This window comes from Alexandromys fortis, unplaced genomic scaffold (genome assembly GCF_014885135.2).
Source record: "Alexandromys fortis isolate MF-2015 unplaced genomic scaffold, M_Fortis_MF-2015_v1.1 scaffold_221, whole genome shotgun sequence".
Taxonomy (NCBI): Eukaryota; Metazoa; Chordata; class Mammalia; order Rodentia; family Cricetidae; genus Alexandromys; species Alexandromys fortis.
The window spans coordinates 759,597-780,478 of NW_026068096.1; the positions used below are offsets into that span (position 1 = coordinate 759,597).

Here is a 20,882-nt window from a genome sequence, read left to right on the forward strand (position 1 = left end):
TCTCTCTCTCTCTCTTTCTCTCTCTCCATGTTTTCTCTAAATGTACCCCTGGCTGTCCTGGAACTCGCTTTGTGGACCAGGCTGTCCTCAAACTCACAGAGATCCACTTGCCTCTTCCTCCAGAGTGCTAGGATTAAAGGCTACCCCCACTAGATTTTAAAATAAAATTTAAATTACGTTTTATCAGTTTTTCTGTGTGTGTGCTGAGGTCAGAGAACAATTTGGGACTGGCTCTCTCCACCCACCAAGTGCGTCCCAGAGATCCAGCTCCGGCTCTCAGGCTTGGCAGCAAGCCCCTTTCTCAGCCGAGCCCTCTTGCTGGTCCAACAAAGTAAAGTTCTGCTCCGTTTTCCTGCAATGTGGGCGTGGAGCCAGGGCCTCGGCATGTTGGGCAAATGTTCTACCCTGAACTACATACCAGAAGAACAATGGGGTTTTCTCTTTTTCTCTTTTCTTCTTTGTTTGTTTGAGGCAGTCTCTGTAGCTGAGTCTGATTCTGGACTCCTGGGTCTCCTGCTGTCTCCAGTACGGGTCGACAGGCCGGCACCACACTGCCCGTGCCTGCGGTGCTGGGAATGGACCCCAGGGCTGCCGGGCAAGCAGAGCCTCTACCCTGTGAACCACAACCCCAATAACAGGTTTCTTTGTGCTGTTTTGCCTTTTAGTTTCTGTCTCGCCTTTGCTTCCATCCCCGCCCCCAGTCTCCCCCTCCCCACGCCCCGCCCCAGGAGTCTTCTACTCTGTAGCCCGGACTGTCTTCAAACTCACAACTGTCCCCTGCCTCCACCTCCCCAGTCTGACTGACATCTTATTCCATCACCCTCTGCGTCTTGCTGATCCGACCTGGACCATGCACCGCCCCCCACCCCCATCCTCAGCGCCTCGCTGATCCGACCTGGACCACGCACCCCCCCATCCTCAGTTCTCCCTTTTGCAGTTTGGGTGACCCCCAAACACAGTCCATCGTGGCTCCAGGAACGCACATGGCGGGTCCTGTCACCCACCCGTGTCCCCTGGGGTGCAGGTAGCCACGTGGATCGGGTGGGTGTGGATGTCCGGTTGCCCGTCGCTAGGCTTGCCCCCAGGCGGCTGCTGGACACCCAAGGCGGGCTTGGCGGTGACCTTGGGCTGCAAGGGCCCCGGGCCCGGGTCCCAGCGGGCGGGGCGGGCGGGGCGGAGCGCGGCTGGGGCGGGGACATCGGGACTGCGGCGGCGCGGACAGCAGCGCAGACGGGGACCACAGCGGCCCAGGTAGGCGGCAGGGCGGCCGCGGCCACCGAGGGTGGGGAGGGGTCCCCAGGCCACCATGATCCCTTTGTTCCGGCCCACCCTCCCAGGCCACCGCGCCAGGTCCTGCGTGTCCCCGGTCGTCCTGTAGCCACCATGGACAGCTCCCGGTCGCCCCACCCCTGCCTGGCCTCGCAGAGCGTCGCCCTGGACCCCTGCGGGCCTTGTCCCCTCATCCAAGCCCTCTGCGATCTGCCCGCTGAGGCCCAGGTCCCTCACCGCCACCCACAGAGCCCTGCGCCCTCGCGACCAAGGCCCTCTCAGGACTCCTTCTCTCTGGTCAGTCCCCTCCTGACTCCCAGGGAGCACCCCCTTCCTTTGAGTCCCTAAAACTCCCCGTTTTCCATCATGGCCCCTCAGTCTGCAGCCCTTAGGTCAGTCACCCCCATTAGTCAGCAACCCCGCCCCCAGACCGTCCCCTGGCCAAGACTTCTTGCACCTGAGGTGGCTTCAGGGTACCAAGGCGCTGTGCTGCTGTCCTTTGGACAGAAGGGGTTTTGGCCAGGCTGTCCAGGCCTGGGGTGACTCAGACAGGGTGGCCAAGCTTCTCAGAGCCCCCCAGGGCACAGCAGCTGAGCCAGGCCCAGCTTTGAGTCCCTCTGAGACATGCCACCCCCCAGCTCACATGACCTTGAGTAAAAGCCCTCTCCCCTGTCCCCAAAGGAACAAGACCTGGATTGTGCAGGACCCTCCTAGTCAGGGAACCGAGACCTCAGGACCTCTCTGGTGGCCATCCCTGCCGGGCACTGGGCCCCTGGTCCCCGCCACCACGAAGGGATGCATTGGGAGGTGCAGACCCCACCTGCATTTGCCACCTTAGATGCCCTCAGGCCAGTGGGGATGGCGTCACTGAGTGCACTGCTCTAGTTAGCCATGAGAGAAATGTGAAGTTAGCTGGACTCAGGGTAGCCCAGGCCGGCTCCTCCCAGCTCCTCCCGAGCCAAGAAGTGCCTTGGGTAGAGTCTGGGTACAGTTTGAGTTTGTCTCCAGCTTGAGAAGATTTCGGGATGTGTCACCAGGGTTCTGTCCTGGCATCCGGTGCCTTTGGTGGCCCTGAATGTCCTCTCAGACCCCACGGAGGACCTGGTCACTGTGACTGTGGAGAATTGTCAGAGACTGGGCCCCAGGCACTGTCCCCAGCCATATCCCTGTGAGCTATCCTAGGTCGGGCTCCCAGCTCACAGGAGGGAAACTGAATTCCAAGGACATTGTCACTTTCCTGCGTCACACTCCGAGGGTCTGACTCTGGTGCTGTCCTTGGGACTTTCCCCACACGTCCACACTGAGGAAGAGAAAAAGGGGTCTTGACGAGGGACAGTCGTCATGTTAACAGGCCTTCCGCACGCTGCCCTCCACATTCTTCCTCACCTCCAGACTTCAGAAGTGTCCACACTGTGCTCTGAGGAAAGACAGGAGAGAAACCCCAAGGAATCCCTGGCTGGGAGTCATGTTAAGCACACAGCGGCCTGAACAGGGCCCAAGGCACAGGCCTAGGGAACAGGGAGTCCCGGGAGTCCCGCTCGGCCTGGGCTGGGAGTCCCCATGTCCCAGAAGTTGCTTCCAGGGACTCGGGGTCAGGATTTATACATCTGATTCCTGGATGTCAGTGACAGCCACTTATGAGGCAGAGAAGCCCTTTCCTGGGGCCAGTCCCCAGGGCCAGGCCGGAAGCCCGTCTTCAGGACATCCAGAGCTGAGGCCATCACTGTGCTTTTGGGCTTCTTGTTGGTGGAGATGGCAGTTTTCTGGTTCTGATGTTTGTTTGCTTTTGTTGTTTGTTTTTGGTTTTTCGAGATAGGGTTTCTCTGTGTAACAGTCCTGGCTGTCCTGGAACTTGCTCTGTAAACCAGGCTGGACTCCAACTCAGAGATCCGCCTGCCTCTGCCTCCCGAGTGCCAGGCAGTAGTGGCGCACACCTTTGATCTCAGCGCTCAGTCTAAAAGTGTATGCCACCACAATGACGTTAAATTTTTGCTGTTGTTTTTTAGACAGAGTCTCACTCTGTAGCCCAGAGAGTGGTCCAGAATTTACTACCCCCCTGCCTCAGTCCAGCTCTGGTCTCATCACAGCTGATTTTCACAACGGGATTCTTTTCCTTCATTGTTCTCCTGTATATGTGTGCAGTACCTGCAGAAGCCAGAAGAGGGCGTCGGGCCACAGAGGGTTGTGAACTGCCATGTGGGTGCTGGGAACTGAACTTGGGTTCTCTGCAAGATCAGCCAGTACTTTAACCTTCAAATTACCTCTCTAGCACCCCACCTTGAGTTTTTTGAGACAGGGTCTGTTACAGGTAAGGATGGGGCAGGAAGAAGACGAGGCTGAGGTTCTGAGTCGTTTGCACTGGTGTGGAGCAGGAGCTGGGTGGAAGCCAGGCCTGAAGTGGGACCCTGAGCCAGTGCAGAGTGTGCGCGTTTCCTGGTCTCATCAGCACTGTCTCCAAACTCAGAGTCCCCTTGGGACCTCTGGGCCTTGGAGCTGAGGGGTTGGCAGCAAGTTCCCCTGCAGAGTCAGCAGGGGCATCTGGGAGAGCCACCTGGGAGACACTTGGGTGGGATGCAGGAGGGACCAACACCTCCACGTCCTGACAGCTGGGACAGAGGGCTATCCTGGGCCCAGGTGGCTTCCCATGTCTCACTGTCCCTTCTCCAACAGGGTCGGTCTGGGGTTCTAGCAGCCGGCCCTGTGCGCCCAGCCGGCTTCGGAGAAGATGCCGGAACAGAGCAACGACTACCGCGTGGTTGTGTTCGGTGCAGGCGGTGTGGGCAAGAGCTCGCTGGTGCTCCGCTTTGTGAAGGGGACGTTCCGTGACACCTACATCCCTACCATAGAGGACACGTACCGACAGGTGATCAGCTGTGACAAGAGCGTGTGCACACTGCAGATTACGGACACGACCGGCAGCCACCAGTTCCCCGCCATGCAGCGGCTGTCCATCTCCAAGGGCCACGCCTTCATCCTGGTGTTCTCGGTGACCAGCAAGCAATCGCTGGACGAGCTGAGCCCCATCTACAAGCTGATCGTGCAGATCAAGGGCAGCGTGGAGGACATCCCCATTATGCTGGTGGGGAACAAGTGCGACGAGACGCAGCGGGAGGTGCACACCCGCGAGGCGCAGGCCGTGGCACAGGAGTGGAAATGCGCCTTCATGGAGACCTCGGCCAAGATGAACTACAACGTGAAGGAGCTGTTCCAGGAGCTGCTGACGCTCGAGACGCGCCGCAGCGTCAGCCTCAGCGTGGACGGCAAGCGCTCCAGCAAGCAGAAGAGGGCTGACCGCATCAAGGGCAAGTGCGCGCTCATGTGAGCCGGCCAGAACCGGCTAGGGCCTCCAGGGCTCCTGCTCCCCTCCCCCTCCCTCTTTCCCTCCCTCCTTCCCTCCTTCTCTTGCTCCTTCTCTCTACTCCCCTTCTTTCCTTCCTCTCCTTCCTCCCCTCTCCTTCTGCTCCTCCTCCCTCCTCCTCCTTCCCCTCCCATCCCATTCTTCCTCTTACCCTCCCTCTTCTTCCTTCTCCGCAGCTTCCTCCATCTCTCTTCCCACACTACCAGCCCACAGTAGGGTTGAGCTCCACCCCAGTCCCTTCACACCTCCATCCGCTATCAACCCTTGCTGACACCTCCCCCTTTCTCTCTGTCCACGCCCCCCCCCCCGTTCTATCTGAACCCCACATTCCAGCAAGGACCAGAGCGGCTGCCTTGCCTCTTAGTCTCTGTCCCTTTCCAGGGGTGTTCCCAGTCACACCCACACCCTGTCCCCCCACATTCTATCACTGTGACCTCTTACTCACATCTTCTTCCCTCCACCTGGTCCTGTCTGTTCCCTGTGACCCCTGACCTGAACCCTTCCCTGGGTCCAGAACACACCCAGTCCTCTCCTGCAGCACACCAGGGTGGATGGGCCCACGGGCTGGGCCTCAGGCCACCAGGCAATAAACAGAGCCTGCAGCAATGCCCTGCCAGCCCCAAGCGCCACCCCTGGAGCAGCAGACACCCACAGCACAAGCCCAGGTCTGTCCTCAGCAGAGGCACAAGGGGACCAGAGCCTGGAGTATGGGATGGCTGCCTGGAGGCTACCCATCTGGACACTGGCCTTCTACGGAGACAGTAGTGCCTCAACGGTGACCCCAAGTTGGGGTTTGGGGTGCCCAGCTGAGAGCTCATTGGTGAAGCCCCCGCGTGGGGCAGTGGGACTAGTTCCCGCTGCCGCAGGGCCCTGACAGACCCTGAGCGCCTTTGCTGGTTGTTCGTACCCAGAGACCGTTCCCCGCGTGTGCCCTGAGTCCTGGAGCCTCTGTGGTATCTGCGAGACTGTCTAGGACACTTGAGTGGCACTGGCTCCTGGGCCTGTGTCCCACCCACATGAGGGTGACTGTAGAATCCTATGTTCATGTGACTTCGTGTGTGTGTGACGGGTGTGTGTTTGTCTTGGGATGGAGTGTTTCTGTGCCATTCTGTGCCCTTAGCGAGAGCACAGTGCGGACGGTGGCCGGGAGAGCGGCCTGTGTGTGGCTGTGGAGGGTACCTAGACATCGTGGTCTTCCTGTATGGACTGTGTGTTCAGGAGTGGGCAGCAGTGGATCTGACAACCTGTCTGTTTGGCCGTCTGAGGAGCACCAGGTCCTGTTCCAGGCTGTGGCAAGCTGGCCTGTGGCTCAGTCAGCTAGTGTTGTGGAACAAGAGTCAGAGATGCTGGCACTGGGCCTCAGTGCGTGTAGTCTTTACCTCTCGGGGACAGCAGGCCAGGCTGGGGCTGGGGCAAGCTGGGTCCTCTGTTGTGTGTGTGTGAGAGAGAGAGAGACAGAGAGAGGCAGAGGGCCAGAGAGGCAGAAAGACAGCTGCAGCCGGATGCCAAGGGGGGTCCAGACCTCAGTGGGGTCTCTGTCTCCTGCACACAGGGCGAATCACAGCCTGAAGCCTGAGTGTGAGTGTAGCTGAGCCCTGATCTCCAGCCAGGCCACGGCCCCCACAGCCGCTGCCTGTTCCCTAGCCCCGGGAGTGGCTCCTGGCTGGACAGGGGGTCACAGCCCTTTCTCAGGGACACACCCTGATAGCACAATCTCTGGGCCATCCCAAGCCTCTCCTGGCTGGCCTTGCCCATCCTGGGAACCACCAGGCTGGGTGGCAGAGGAGGCGGGAGCCCGCCCTGGCTGCCGGCCAACCTGCCCAGGCTTTTCTGGTGCTGGGGACCCCGCCAGGCCTCGCTTGCTGTGACCCATCCCTGACCCCCGCATGTGGGAGCCCCGGCCCGTGTGGGGTCTGTGTACGTTCGCTGTAGACCTTGTCTTCCGCAATAAACATGTGGATCCTGCCTCCCCTGTTGCCGTGGCTTCTGTGCACCACTAGGGAGGGCCGGTAACGGGGTGGAGATGGAGGAGATGGGGGGTTGTAATGGATGGAGCACCCAAGGCCACAAAGAAGCTTACTGGGTCAGTGAGAGCACCCACCTTTCCTGCCTAGTCTCTGCCCAGGGCAGACTGGGAAAGCTTGTGGGCTCACTGTGTAGTTAGCACCACTCAGCTGGAGCCACTGAGTGTGGTTACTCCCACAATCCCTCCCTCTGATCCCAGAGGCCACATAGGGAGGCTAAGAATAGTGACTGCTCCTGCCAAGGAGCCAAGGTCAACTCCAAGCAGCCCTTTAACAAATCGGGCTTCCTGAAACCCAGCCATGGGAGCCTAGAAGAAAGAATCTGCTTTCAGTCTAGGACAGAAATCACAAGGTTCTGTCTCCAACATTTGGGGAGGCGGGGGAAGACCCTGCCTCAAAGAACTAGGCAGAAAGTGAAAGGGGAGGTCATTGACACCCCCTCACCGGCCTCTGCCGTGTGCACATGTACATCAGCACACATGCACACACATGTGCACACACACGTATGTGTAAACAGAACAGCACATAGAAACAAAACCTTCAAACAGCACAACAAAAACAGGAACAAAGGAGGGGCTGGAGAGATGGCTCAGTGGTTAAGAACACTGCCTGCTTTTCCAAAGGTCCTGAGTTCAATTCCCAGCAACCACATGGTGGCTTGCAACCATCTGTAATGAGATCTGGTGCCCTCTTCTGGCCTGTAGACAGAATACTGAGAATACTGTATACATAATAAATAAATCTTAAAAAAAAAAAAAAACAGGAACAAAGGAAAAAGGGCAGGACAGAGCCTAGACTCCCCGGTGAGGGGATGGGGGCGTGGTCAGGGTGGAGCCCCACCCAGGCAGTATGATGCCATAGACGCCATGCTCAGAACTGGGTGGCTCACAACCATCTGTAATGAGGTCTGGTGCCCTCTTCTGGCCTGCAGACATACATACAGACAGAATATTGTATGCATAATAAATAAATAAAATATTTTAAAAAAAGAATGTATTTCTCTTTCATATGCTTTGTCAAATATGGCTGTACCTCATTTGGTTGCTCACTGTCCTGGCATTCATGAAGCCCTGGGTGCCATCTTTAGTTCCAAAAAACTGGGCATGATGTGGTGTTCATAGGTGCATGCACACAGACACACACACACAGAGGCATGCACATGTATGCACACACATGAATGCTGGAGGTGGAGCAGACCAGTCGCTCCAGCTTTGCAGTGAATCAGAGGGCGGCCTGGGTGGTGGTGGCACACACCTTTAAATTAACCCCAGCACTCAGGAGGCAGAGGCAGGCGGATCTCTGAGTTCCAGCCTGGGCTACAAGAGCTAGTTCCAGGACAGGCTCCAGAGCTATAGAGAAACCCTGTCTCGAAAAATAAAAACAAAACAACAAAAACAAAAACACACAAGAAAACAAAAAAATCTATAGTTTATGTTAGTACGGGCTTGGAACTCACAGTGATCCTGCTGCCCCAGCTTCCTGACCACTAGGAGACAGTGAGCATCATCATAGCATCCATGGTGATTTGTGTGAACATTTATCACGTGTGTGCACATGTGTGTGCCGGTCAGACACGGAAGTCCGTGTTCTCCTTCCAACACGTGGGCCATGGGCCCTGGAGCTTGAACTCAGGCCTCACACTTTGCCGTCGTCCATGCACTGAGTGTCTTGCCGGTCCTGGTGTAATATTTTGGTTTGGCTTTTTGAGAGGTATAATGTTTTGTTGTTGTTTTCCTTTTGTTTTTCCAGACAGGGTTTCACTGTGTAGCCCTGGCTGTGCTGGAACTCACTCTGTAGACCAGGCTGGCCTCAAACTCGGAGATCTGCCTGCCTCTGCCTCCCGAGTGCTGGGGTTAGAGGAGTGTGCCACCACCACCCAGACGAAGGTTTTTAAAGATGACAAGAATCATAGAAACGGGCTGACGTGGTGGCAGCCACACCTTTAATCCCAGCACTCGGAGGAAGACGGAGGGGTGGATTATGCCACGGCCTGTCTGTGAGTTTGAGGCCAGCCTGATCTACTACGTAATGAGACACTTAAAAAAATAACATTAAACGGGGCTGGAGAGATGGTTAAGAGCACTGGCTGCTTTTCTAGATGACTGGGGCTCCATTCCCAGCACCCAGGCTCAAGGGATCCCATGCTCTTTTCTGACCTATGTGGGCCTTCTACAACATGGTATACACAGAGAGAGACACACACACACTCATACACGTACATAGAGGCAAGACATCAGCACATTATGGAAAAAAATAAAACAAAATAAAGTAAATCATGGAGATGGAAGAGTGGTGGAGTTCGACCCCTAGGAAAGTGGGTGTGTCCACGGCAATAGCTGTTAGGGCTCCTTCTGGTGGCAGCTTGGCGCAGTCCTGCCTTCTGGGTCTACTTAAAAGTGCATGCAAAAAATGTGTAATTTTTTTGTGAAATACATTTTAGAAAATTTATGTGTGTGCGCACGCGTGTACGTGCACGACTATGTACGCTTGCTCTAGCATGTGTGTGGAAGTCAGACAACTTGTGACAGTCGGTTCTTCCCGTCCATTCTATGAGCCGTGGGAATTGAACGGGGTCCTCAGGCTTGGTGGGACATGCTTTTCCGGTTTAGTGCTTTTATTTATTTGTTTATTCATTTATTTACTTTTAACTTATGAATATGTATGCCTGCGTGAGGATGTCGGATCCCCTGGAACTGGAGTTACAGACACTTGTGAGCTGTCATGTGGGTCAGGGAAATGAACCCCGAGTCCATCTGGAAGAGCAGCCAGAGCTCACAATCTCTGAGCAATCAATCTCTCGAGCATTAGTTAGTTTTTGAAACAGGGTCTCCTGCAGCCTGCTTCAGTGACCTCAAACCCGGGGCAGTCCTCATTCCCCTCATTCCTCATTCTCCTAGGTGTTGGAGCATTAGGTGCGTGACATCAAACCCAGCTCTGCATCTAAACCACATCACCTGGTGGGCCACAAACAGGTGACTTCTACAGTGGTTCCTGTTGAGGGTCTGGGAACAGCCTGGGTGGGCTTGCCAGTCCGGAAGGGAAGAACGCGACAGGAAGGTCCTGAGTTTCTCTGCACAACACGAGCCTGTGTGTGTGACCGCACGGTTGCTTCAGGGATGCCAGGATCCCAGGGGGCCCAGCGGGCAGACTGGCAGCTGGTAATCACAGAACGTCAGTCCAGAGAAATCTGAGGTCACCCACCAAGAGGCCCCCGATTTCCTTCAGGGACATCCCAGACATTTCTACAGTTCCAGGGGAGCTCGGGGACAAAGCAGACCCGCGCTCGGTCTGGGGCATGATTCCCTGGTTCCACCGCAGCACACAGGAGGTTTGCAGTCAGTCTTGGCTCCACAGAGAGTTCAAGGCCAGCCTGGGCAGTTTAGTGCTCTTTCTCAAAATAAAAAAGAGGGGCCGGAAGGTTGTGGCGCACACCTGTAATCCAGCACTCGGGAGGCAGAGGCACATGGATCTCGGTGAGTCCGAGGACGGCTTCATCAGAGGAAGTGGCAGGACAGCCAGGGTTATGTAGAGAAACCCTGGCGGGTGTGTGTGTGTGTGTGTGTGTGTGTGTGTGTGTGTGTGAAGGAAGGTGAGGGAGGTTGGCTGAGGCCATGACCCAAGCTCAATAATACAAAAATAAAAAAAATTCAACTAATATAGAGAGAAAAATAGAGATAATACAGAATTATACAAGCAAATGAAAAATTGTTACTAGCGCCATCATAACCTGGGTCCCCGCTCGAATTCGAACTCGAGCCTCGAAAACCACAGGCAGGCGTGCCTCCTGCCCCTGGCTCTCCCGCTTGGGTTCCGTACACACACACACACACACACACACACACACACACACACACACACACACACACACACACGGGTGTTTTTCTAAAGCAGGTGCGAAAGCGGTGGGCAGCGGGGGTGGATACTACCACAATACGTGATACTCGTGCGTGAAAACGTCATAATGAAACCCATTATACTGCACAATGAATACACACCAATAAAATAAGCGCAAACAAAACAAAACAAAACACAGGCCTGATGTCACGCAGCCCCTCTTTTGAGAGGCCCCTCCCAGTGCACCATTCTTGCCAATCTTAGGCAGCGTAACCCCGCCCTCAAGTTCACGAATGGCTTCTGGATGTGCCACTCCTGGATATGCCTCGCCCACTCACACCCGAAGCCCCGCCCCACTCCCCAAGGCTAAGCCTACCAGGCTGTCGGCCCAAAGCTCCGCCTCCGGCCCCAGCCTCCGCCGTCCTGGCTTCTAATTGGTCTGGATGTTACAGAGGCGCCGCCCTTACCGCGGAGGCCCCGCCCCGTGGAAGAGCCCTCTCCAGGCCCCGCGGTGCGTTTGGCTGAGAGGCGGCTGAGACACCGGCTGGAGACAGGTGAGCTGGGCGTGCTGAGGAGAATCGGGGTGCATAGAAGAGTGGGTTGCATCGGAGAGGAGTGAGGTGCAGCCAGGGACGATTGGAGCGCGGTCGTGGAAGAGTGGGGTGCAGTCAGAGGAATGGGGTGCATTTAGGGGGGAATAGGATGAAGTCAGACAAGAGTGGGGTGTATTCAGATGATAGGAGGCATGCGATGAGTGACAGAAGGGTGGGGTACAGTCAGGGGAGTGGGGTACATTATGAAGGAGCCAGGGAGGAGTGGGCAGCAGTCGGGGACGAATAGGGTACAGTTGGGGGCGAGTTTGTGCGGTAGGGGAGGAATGGGGTCCAGTCAAAAAGGAATGGGGCTCTATCTGTTTGCTGTCTAATTGCACATGGGACCAGCACCTTGGCCGCAAGGACCTTTCTTCCTCTCAGGGACAGAGGTCCACAGGCTTAGATCTTGGGGTGCACGAAGCTCCAATGGCTGTCTTAGAAACTTCCTGTGGGAGTTTTAGGGGCAATGATGTTAAGGCGTGTGGGTGTACACCTCTGCTGCTGGCGGATGTGGGGCTCTTGGTGGTTGGGGGTGCAGTGATGGCTGAACTGGGGCTGTGGGGTTCTGAGAGCCTGCGACTGTTGCCTCCAGGCCCTGTCCTCTCAGTGGCTTTGGGACTCTGGTCCTGATGTTCCCACGGTCCTCCCAAAGGAGTGCAGTAGCAGCTAGCCTTGGGCAGGTTCCCTGCAGTGTCCAACCAGGGATTTCTGGGCTGAGTGCTATCCTGGTGCATCAAGAAGGCTGTGAGGGCCAAGGTGAGTGTGAGGTCAGGTTGTCACTGAAAGACAAAAAGGAATGGCCCTTGACCCCACCATGCCACCTCGGTTTGAGGCCAGCCTGGGCTACGTAGTGCAGTGTGTTCCAGGACAGACAGCGCTTCGCAGTGAGACTGTCTCTGAATCACAACAGTTCACTGACAGCTGGGTGTGAGGTTACCTTCTAGCCTGGGTGACTGCTGAGGGGACATTGGGTCATATTCAGGGTTCTGTGTGGCCACCTCAAATCAGGGAGGCCTTGACATGCAGTGGGTGGAGGCCTGAGATTCTACACAGCACTTTGAGAGCCCAGAGCGCCCCCTCAAGAATGAAGGGCCGGAGGCCATGCACAAAGCCTAAGAAACAGCCCGCTAGCTGAGAGCTACCCAGTCAGGTGAAGGTGTGTGGATCGGGACAGCGCTTCCCAGATTCCCCCAAGGAATCTGAGTCCCTGCAGAGCTGGGACTCAGGCATGCGATACCATACGATATGATTCCCAGCCACCCATACCGTGGCTCTTCCAGGTGACTTGCTTTGTTTTGCTTTTTTATTTATTTGTTTATTTATTTATTTAAGATTTCTGTCTCTTCCCCACTGCCGCCTCCCATTTCCCTCCCCCTACCCCAATCAAGCCCCCCTCCCTCGTCAGCCCAAAGAACAATCAGGGTCTCTGCCCTGTGGGAAGTCCAAGGACCACCCACCTCCATCCAGGTCTAGTAAGGTGAGCTTCCAAACTGCCTGGGCTCCCACAAAGCCAATACGTGCAGTAGGATCAAAAACCCATTGCCATTGTTCTTGAGTTCTCAGTAGTCCTCATTGTCCACTATGTTCAGCGAGACCGGTTTTATTCCAGGCTTTTTCAGACCCAGGCCAGCTGGCCTTGGTGAGTTCCCGATAGAACATCCCCATTGTCTCAGAGTGTGGGTGCACCAATCGCAGTCCTGAGTTCCTTGCTAGTGCTCTCTCTCCTAATGCTCCTGATTTGGACCTTGAGATTTCAGTCCGGTGCTCCAATGTGGGTCTCTGTCTCTGTCTCCTTTCATTGCCTGATAAAGGTTAATATTCAGGAGGTTTGTTTTGCTTTTGAGACAAAGTCTTCGGTAGCCCAGGCTTTCTCCAAGTCCATACTGAGCTCAGGGAGACCTTGACTCCTGATCCTCCTGTCTCTTTCTTGAGTGGTGGGATTACAGGCATAGGTCTGTGTAGCCCCCACCTTTTTCCCCCTTCTGAAACAGGGTCTTACTATGTAGCACAGCTGGCCTGGAACTCACAGAGATCCCCCTGCCTCTGCCTCCTGAGCGCTGGGCTTAAAGGAGTGGCCACAACACCCAGTTCCCTGAACTTTAAGTTTGTGGGTAATTGTAACTGAGCCTGCATTGCAGGCACAGAGTTCTACCCAAACTTCTGTTTCGTGAAGGGTCTTGGGGTGCCCTAAAGATTGCGGTGCATTTCTTGAACATGGGGTCCTGGAGTGCAGAGCCACAGCCCAGGGGACTGATACCTGTCTACACAGCGCAGAATCGTTTCTCTCTGCACACTGAGTAGTAACAGAAAAAGTTGCCCCTGCCAAGGCATTGCCCCAGGTTTTCTCTTTGTGTTCAGAAATAGTGACTGTTTGAAATGACATTCACTGGGTTGGGGACGTGGCCTAGGCATGCACCGGGCCCTGGATGCTGCTCCCAGTCATTAGAAAACCACACATGATCCCAGAATCAGGCAACTCTCTGTGGGTTTGAGGCCAGCCTGGGCTACGTAGCGAGACACTGCCTCCGTCGGGGTCGAAGACCTTGGAACTACCATAACCACCTCACATCCACCGGTTGTCAAGCCTGTGAAAGACCGGTCCTTTCCTTAGTTCCTTTCTGACTGGTGTGACTTCACCGTCACGCGGTCCGACAGGTCATCGCTTGTTTTTCTTCCGTGGAAGGTTCGTCCCACGCTGGCTTCCAGTAATGATTGATCCCTGCAATGCCAGGGTCTAGTGGCTTTTGGCGCTTCCTGGACTCAGGCCTGGCTTCTGTTCTTGCATCCTGTCACTGTCCACCCCTGTAAGTGTGAAGGCAGAAGCCACGTGACAGAATGGTAGACACCTTAACTGCTTTGTGGACGGGCCCCCGCTCTCCCTGCTCCCGGGAGACCTGTCCTGTCTTCCTTATCTCCATCTGGGGGAGCAGGGGAGAGGCTTCTAAAATGGTTACCAGTGTCTTCCTGAGGCTCTGAAAAGTAGATGATCTGATCGCTTCTCCTATTTTAAACGCAGGTCTGATCTGCATATTTTAAAATTCACCATTTGAAGCATAATAATTCAAGTTTTCCTGAGCATCTCTGCACAGCCATGATCTGTGCATGACAGTCTGGGACTGTGTCCTCACCCCAGGTTGGTGTCTCCTCCCCTGAGCCGTCACTCTGCCCCTCCCAGCCCCTGGCACCTAAAACACCTTCCTCCTGGACGCTCCTGGAGCTCCATGTCCTTAGGGAAGCTTTCAGAGCCCGGGCCGGCTGTGTGGGTGGACCACACTGCATCTCCAGGTCACCAGGACTGTTTCTGTCCTTCCTTGTGACCTGTGACATGGAGTGATGGTCCTGTCATAGGTGACTTACTGAACTGAACTTGGGCTGTTCATTGTTTTTTCTTTCTGAGGGTGAGAGTGTAAATTTGTCTGCTTCCTGTCCTGATCTTTTTCATCTCAAAGCTACAACACTCAGAGCTGTGTCCCCTTGGTGGGGGCCATTGAGACCTGCTTTCTTTGATTCTTCATTATCAGGTCAACAGCTAGCGGTTGGCGTCAGGGCCTCACTAGGACCTTACTGGCCCTCTGGAGACCCTCGGCTAACTGCTACTGTTATTCTTTCGGTCCCTGCCCTAGCCACGCCCACTCCCATAACCTCTGACCTGCCCGTCGCCATCTTGGGACCCTTCCTCTTTCTGCTTCCTTGGCGTGCGCACACGTTTTCTCTGTCTCTCTCTTCTTTTGTCTCTCCTCTCTCCTTTTATCTCTTTTCTCTGTCTTTCTCCCTCCCTCTTCCTTAATAAATACTTACGGCCATTTCCTGTGTTTACGTGTCTGTTACCTGCCGCCACCGTGGGCCAAGGAAGCGTGCCCTCCTGTAGCCGCTTTCTCATGGCGGGCTCCGCCAACCCATCCAATAATCGTTTTTTAAGAATAACAAATGGTGCCGTGAATCATTTTTAAGAATAACAGCTACCACCCCAGCTCCACCCACCCCCAAAGCCCCGTCACTCCGAGAACATTCCTTTCTCAGTCCAACAAAGGCGCTTAGTCCTTGTTGGCCTGTTCTGAACCTCAGAACCCAAGCCAGGTCCCAAAGTCACGTGATCTGAGGAGCGTGTGTCTGTGACTGTGTATGTGTGTAGTGTGTGTGTGGTGATGTGTGGTGTGTCTGTATGTGTGTATGTGTGTGTCTGTGACTATGTGCATGTGTTTGTGGTGTGTGGCATGTGTGTTGTGTGTATGTTGTGCGTGTGTTGTGTCTGTCTGTGTGTGTGGTGTGTGTATGTATTTATGTGTGTCTGTGACTGTGTTTGTGTGTGGTAGTGTGTGGTGTGTGGTGTGTGCGGTGTGTGTGGTAGTGTGTGGTGTGGTGTATGGTGTATGTGTGTGTGTGGTGTGTGTGTATGATTCTTTGTGTGTGGTGTATGTGTGTGTGGTTGTGTGGTAGTGTGTGGTGTGTGTGTGGTGTGTGTATGTGTGTGTGTGGTGTGTGTGTATGTGTGTGTGTCTGTGACTCTGATGTGTGTGTGTGTTTGTGGTGTGTTGGTGTGTGGTTGCATATGGCCTGGGGCGGTGGATAGAGGTGGGAGGCAGGACTCTGCTGTCTCCCAGCATTTGGAGACTTGGTGCTCTCAGGCCTAGGGACACACTAGGTATATGGGACTGAGCTGCCTGTCATTCCAGCACTTGGGAGGCAGAGGCAGGAGGATCATGGGTTCCAGGCTAGTCTGAGCTCCACAGTGAGATCTTGCCTGAAAACCCAAAGCCGAGGGCTGGAACATGCTCAGCTGTGAGACCGCTGGCTGCACAGCGTGAGGACAAGTTCAGATCAACAGCCGGCAGGGCCACACAGATGTCGAGGCCCCTGCTGCTTGCTGGCCTCCAGCTGAGCTCCGGAGCTCTTGGCTCAAGGAAATAAGGCAGAGGGATCGGAGACAATGCCCGCATCCTCCTCCAGCTCCATCTGTGTGCACACACCACATATACATGTGCACTAACAACCCAAACCAAAGTCCAAGCCCCACTTCAGACAGGGTTTTTCTGTGTAGCCCTGGCTGTCCTGGAACTCACTCTGCAGACCAGGCTGTCCTGGAACTCAGAGATTCACCTGCCTCTGCCTCCCAAGTCTTGGGATTAAAGGCAAGCACCATCCTCTTCAGATTAAAAAAAAAAAAAGTTTTTTTTGACCCAACAAAGTCATTGCTGCAGGGCAGGACTGGGTCTGGGTGTCAGGGCCCAGGCAGAAGTTGGGTTGGAGCACTACTTATCCAGGTCAAGATGTGGCCATAGCCTCCTGGTTTTCCAGGTTCTTCTTTGTCACTCAGAGTGGTTGGGTGTGTGACTAGCATCCTGAGTTAGGGTGCTTTGGGGGGGCTGTCCTAGGGGTGTCCCTGGACTCCACCTACTCCATGACATGAGCTCCTCTGGTTGGCTCCCCACAGTTGAGAGTCCTCTGGATTTAAGATGGCCCCCAGATCAAACTCAGCCTTCAGTGAGACCAGACTAGACCAACAGGGTCGGGATCCCTCTATGCGGAGAGCTGGGTTTGGAAACAGGGTGTAGGACTCTGGCTGCATCACACACCCAGCAGGAAGGAAGCTCTGGGATCTGTACACAGCACCATAGAAACTAGATGAGGTGACTGACTGGGAGGCAGAGGCAGGGGGATCAGAAGTTCAAAACCAGCTTTGGCTACATAGTGATGTTTGGGTGGAAACGCCACCCCAGCCCCCAGAGCTCCTATACCCAAAGAGTCTGGAATGTTTGGGTTAAGGCTTCACTCCAGCCCCTGGCATCCATATACCCAGAGAGTCTGGAATCTTTGGGTGGAAAGTTCTATCCCAAGCCCTGTCCCCAGGGAATTGCCTCAGTCTAGACTCCACCTCTTAGAAAGCCTGCCAAATGGTGACCCCTCCCCAGAGGTGCTCAAGACCACTCCCACAGGGCATTTACACAGCCTCCCAGAGAACAAACACGTGGTTTTCCGGTTTCGCTTCCCAGCCACCCAGGAGCACTGGCCTCTATTAAACCCGGGCTTTTTCTAATTTAGTTTGATTTGGATTTTTGCATCAGCAGAGAGGTTTACTGGGCTGCAAAAGCTTTTCAACTGAGTCAGAGATATCCTGGGCTACGTGAAACCCTATCTCAGGAAAAAAATATTTATTTAGCTTGACACGGTTTAACTGTAGTACAGGCTGGCCCGGAAGCCTCACCACCCAGGCCTGCACTCCCACATCCCATACAAGTCAGCGATTTGAGCACTTTATGTGAGCATTTCCCAAACTGAATCCATTCCCTTCCCCCACATCTCAGTCCTCCCCTCCCCCAGCTGCACACACCAGGTGGCTATAGGGTCATCCCTGGTCCCCCTGCCCCCCACCTGATAGTAGTCCATTGTATGAGGAACCCAGGTTGTGTGGGTTCACTCATCTTTTTGGGTGGTTGCTATCTTCAGGCTGTTTTGGAAGACAACCCTCCACCCCCACCCCAGACCATCTATTCAGGAACTTTATTGTTTTGTTTTCCTAAGGATGGGTGTTTTTATCTTTCTTGGCCTGAGAACACCCCAGGAAGCACCCAGAGGGGCCATTAGCCTCTGTCTAGCTCAGATGGTCTCCTGGGCCTCCAGCGAGTTCCTCTGTGAGTCAGAGGCTCTTTCTAAACTCTGGGCTTCGGGGATCTCTGTCAACCCAGTTCTCGACCCAGTTCTCGCCCTTCCATTTGGTTGGCCTTCGTGCCCCGTGCCCGACTCCTGTGGGACCAGCCAGCCTTGCTGCTCTGGGACTCTGCGTGGGCAGGGCAGGTCCTGGGGGCTGTGGGTAAGAGCACCTGCCTGGCAGTGTGTTCAAATCCCCAGCAAACCTGTAAAGGCCAGGTGTGAACGCGCGCACGTCTGTGACCCCGGGTGAGGCTGTCTCTCCCCTTCTCTGGGGCTCCATGTCCAGTCAGCCTGGAGTAGAGGAAGGCGCCAGGCCCAGTGAGAGGCCCAGCCCACTGAATGCTCAGCTCCTCGAGACAAAAAGTCCAACCAGATAACTTGGGGGTCATCGAAAGGAGGCTGACCCAGAGAAGTGAAAACAGATCTGAGATCAGTGAATGCCATGCTCCGAGGAAGTGGAGCCCATGGGGCCAAGATATAAAGGAAGTCAAATAGAAGATGGGTTTCATGGCGCACGCCTTTAATCCCTGCACTCAGGAGGCAGAGGCAGGTAGATCTCTGTGAGTTTGAGGCCAACCTGGTCTACAGAACTAGGACAACCAGGGCTACATGGAGAAGCCCTGTCTGAAGAAGAAAAGAAGAAGAAGAAGCGGAGGAGGAGCAGGAGGAGAAAAATGAATACTGTGGAATCTTCTAGAACTTTCTGGAATGTTCTGGAATCTGATGGACATTTTCTGGAGTCTTTCAGAACTTCTGGGACAATGACAGAGTGAAACTGTGCCCTTGTCTTAAGTTAATATCGTTATTGTATATAGAATATGTTAATCTTTGTTTTTCATTGATATAAATAAATATAAAAATGGCTATTAAATTTCCATTCTACTTCATGAAAAAAAAATCTTTATTTTTCATCCCCACTGCCATCTCAGACAAGGACAAACCAATGACAGGATTAAGGGAGCTGCAGGCAGAGGCTGTGCGGGCACACTCAGGAGCTGGGCTTCTGTAGAGACTGGAGGCCCTCCAGGGAGGTTACTGGTTCTGGGGCGGGAGGTGCCCTTGCGAGGCTGAAGGCATGCAACCCTCCCAAGGCTCCCTACCAGATAAATGCCTGGTGCGCATCTTGGGCTCTGCAGCGTGCTAGTGGTGTCCCCGGCCTTCACCCACCCATGCCAGGAGCTCCCCAGAGGAACCATTTCTGTCCTCAGATGTCCCCCAGTATCTCAGGGACAGGCTCACCGTTGACCCTGGAAGGAAGACCGGCATGCCATGCACATGCCTGGGCTTGGACTCAGGCCTGGGATGCCCCCCACGGTGACGTGGCCTCTGCCAGGGATCCCAGCAGTGTGTTTAGAGGTGTAATTAAGTGGCCGTGTTTTCTCTGGGGCCGTGACACAGATCTGTCCCTCCCTTCAGAGCTGACAGTAATTCAAAAGTGAGAGACTTAGGGGTCCTTGGGGACCGAGGAGTTGCGTGTGAGATCTGTGTCTTAGCATGTCTCCCTCGGGTTGCCCAGAACCCCACTATGCAAGATCAGCACCTGCACCAGCCAGTGCTCTGCAGGCTGGTCAGAAGGGGCTGAGCTGGGGTGCACGGGATCTACTGGGGGGCAGGGGAGACAGGGATGCAGGGACTGTGTGCAGTGCCATGTGTGGGGGCTGGGGGCGTGGTCATGGTGGAGCACGGGTCTAGCCTGTGTCACGATGTTCAGATTGTGGCTGCTGTGATTTATTTGTGGTTTGCAGGCTTTTCCTTCTGTCTGGCCTCTGCCTCCTTCCCAGTCTGCCTATCCTGTCTTACACAGATTCCTGTCAGTCTCTTTAAGACTCTCCTAATTACCTCTTGAGCATGTGAAGACCCCTTTCCATCCTCTGAGGTATCTCTCAAAATATTCCCGATAGTTAAATTAACCCAGTGTTTGCACCCTGGGCTGTGTGAACACTGTTCCAAGTCATTCTTTATGACTGTACTTGGTGGCACAGACCAGTTAGCCCAGCACTTGGGTTTGGAGGCAGGAGGATCAGAAGTTCAAGCTCGTTCTCAGCCAGTTTGAGCCAGCCTGGGCTACATGAGACCAGCCTCTGCTATCCACTTGGGCCTTGTCCCTTGCTAGTGTTCCGGCGCATGGCTCAGCAGTAGCACACAGCCAGGTTCACAAAGCCTGAGCCCTCAGCTTTGAATGGGCGATGCCGAGCTAAATCGGGCATGTTGTGTTCCAGGAGGATATGTTGGTTCGGTTGTGTTTTGGGGGAGGGGACGGTGTGTTTCCTCCAGTGACTATGTCTCAGAATGGTTCATTGAGGAATGCGTAGACGGGTTCGCAGCTGCGCACAGCCTGACACAGTCTCTACAGCGCTTTCCGTGTGTGGCAGCATGACCGCCCCCCCCATGTGTAAAATTCTAGCTTTTTAAAAAGTCTATTCTCAACCCAAGCAGACCGGGATGTGTTAGAACACTTCTGTTTTGAAGGCGCGTCACAGTATGTATAATAGCATCGTGTCATTTCCTAACCAACAAAATTCTCAAAACGGCTCACTTTTCAAGCCTGTCCCCAAAGAGTGAGCATACTGAGGAGGCAGGACACGCAAGCTGTTCTTTGTTTATTCTGGGTACCATTCAGGGTTGGCTTCTCAGGAGTGAGAGTGTATCAGTCAGCCAACACTGTGTAACAAGCAGCACCAGGTCCTACACTTAAACCATCCGTTGCTTATTGTGGTATGCTTTCCTGGGCTAGGACTCCAGATGTGGTTTAGCAGATGTGTTTGAGGCTCTCTGGGGTTGCTGGGTAGGTGTTGGGCTGGGGTGATGGCTGCTCCTATAGGGAGGGACTCGTACAGGCTGTACCTGAGACCCAAAACTTCCCTTGCAAGACACAGGTCTGAAACCTCTTTGGAAGACAGGGATTTAGAGCCACTGCCAGCTCTTCTTGCTCAGAGTCACCCACTGACACCAGGCTGATTTTCCACATTGCCAGGCTGCACAATTGAGCCATTGTGTGTGACTAGTGTCCTCTTGTGTGTTAAGAAATGCCACATGATGCTATTTTACTGTGAAAGAGTTGTCAAGATGCCTATTTAGAGGGAGGTTCACCAAGTCAATTCCACTGATTTTTCTTTTTCTTTTCTTTTTTTTTTTTTTTTTTTTTTTTTTTTTTTT

General features: G+C 54.4%; 2 protein-coding genes across 4 annotated transcripts in view; both read left to right on the forward strand.

Moving 5' to 3' along the window:
* Positions 1 to 1,208: 1,208 nt before the first annotated feature.
* Positions 1,209 to 7,426, forward strand: Diras1 (DIRAS family GTPase 1). 2 transcript variants are annotated; one of them, XM_050123508.1, is made up of 2 exons: positions 1,209 to 1,251; positions 3,940 to 7,426. In XM_050123508.1, the coding sequence occupies exon 2, from the start codon at positions 3,995 to 3,997 to the stop codon at positions 4,589 to 4,591; it is 597 nt and encodes a 198-aa protein (XP_049979465.1). In that variant the 5' UTR covers positions 1,209 to 1,251; positions 3,940 to 3,994; the 3' UTR covers positions 4,592 to 7,426. The 2 variants fall into 2 exon arrangements, with proteins under 2 accessions (XP_049979465.1, XP_049979466.1); XM_050123509.1 differs by lacking the exon at positions 1,209 to 1,251 and adding an exon at positions 1,270 to 1,566.
* A 3,551-nt stretch (positions 7,427 to 10,977) lies between these two features.
* The window catches only part of Gng7 (G protein subunit gamma 7), a 61,229-nt gene continuing 51,324 nt past the window's right edge, over positions 10,978 to 20,882 (forward strand). Inside the window, exon 1 of one of the 2 annotated variants that reach the window (XM_050123570.1) lies at positions 10,978 to 11,039. The gene's annotated coding sequence lies outside the window, so the exon portion shown is untranslated. The remainder of the gene's footprint in view (positions 11,040 to 20,882) is intronic. The other variant, XM_050123572.1, reaches the window with a different exon arrangement.

Excerpts from the sequence above, each read along its gene's own strand:
- Diras1 (XM_050123508.1), top strand. The coding sequence starts at position 3,995 with ATGCCGGAACAGAGCAACGACTACCGCGTGGTTGTGTTCGGTGCAGGC.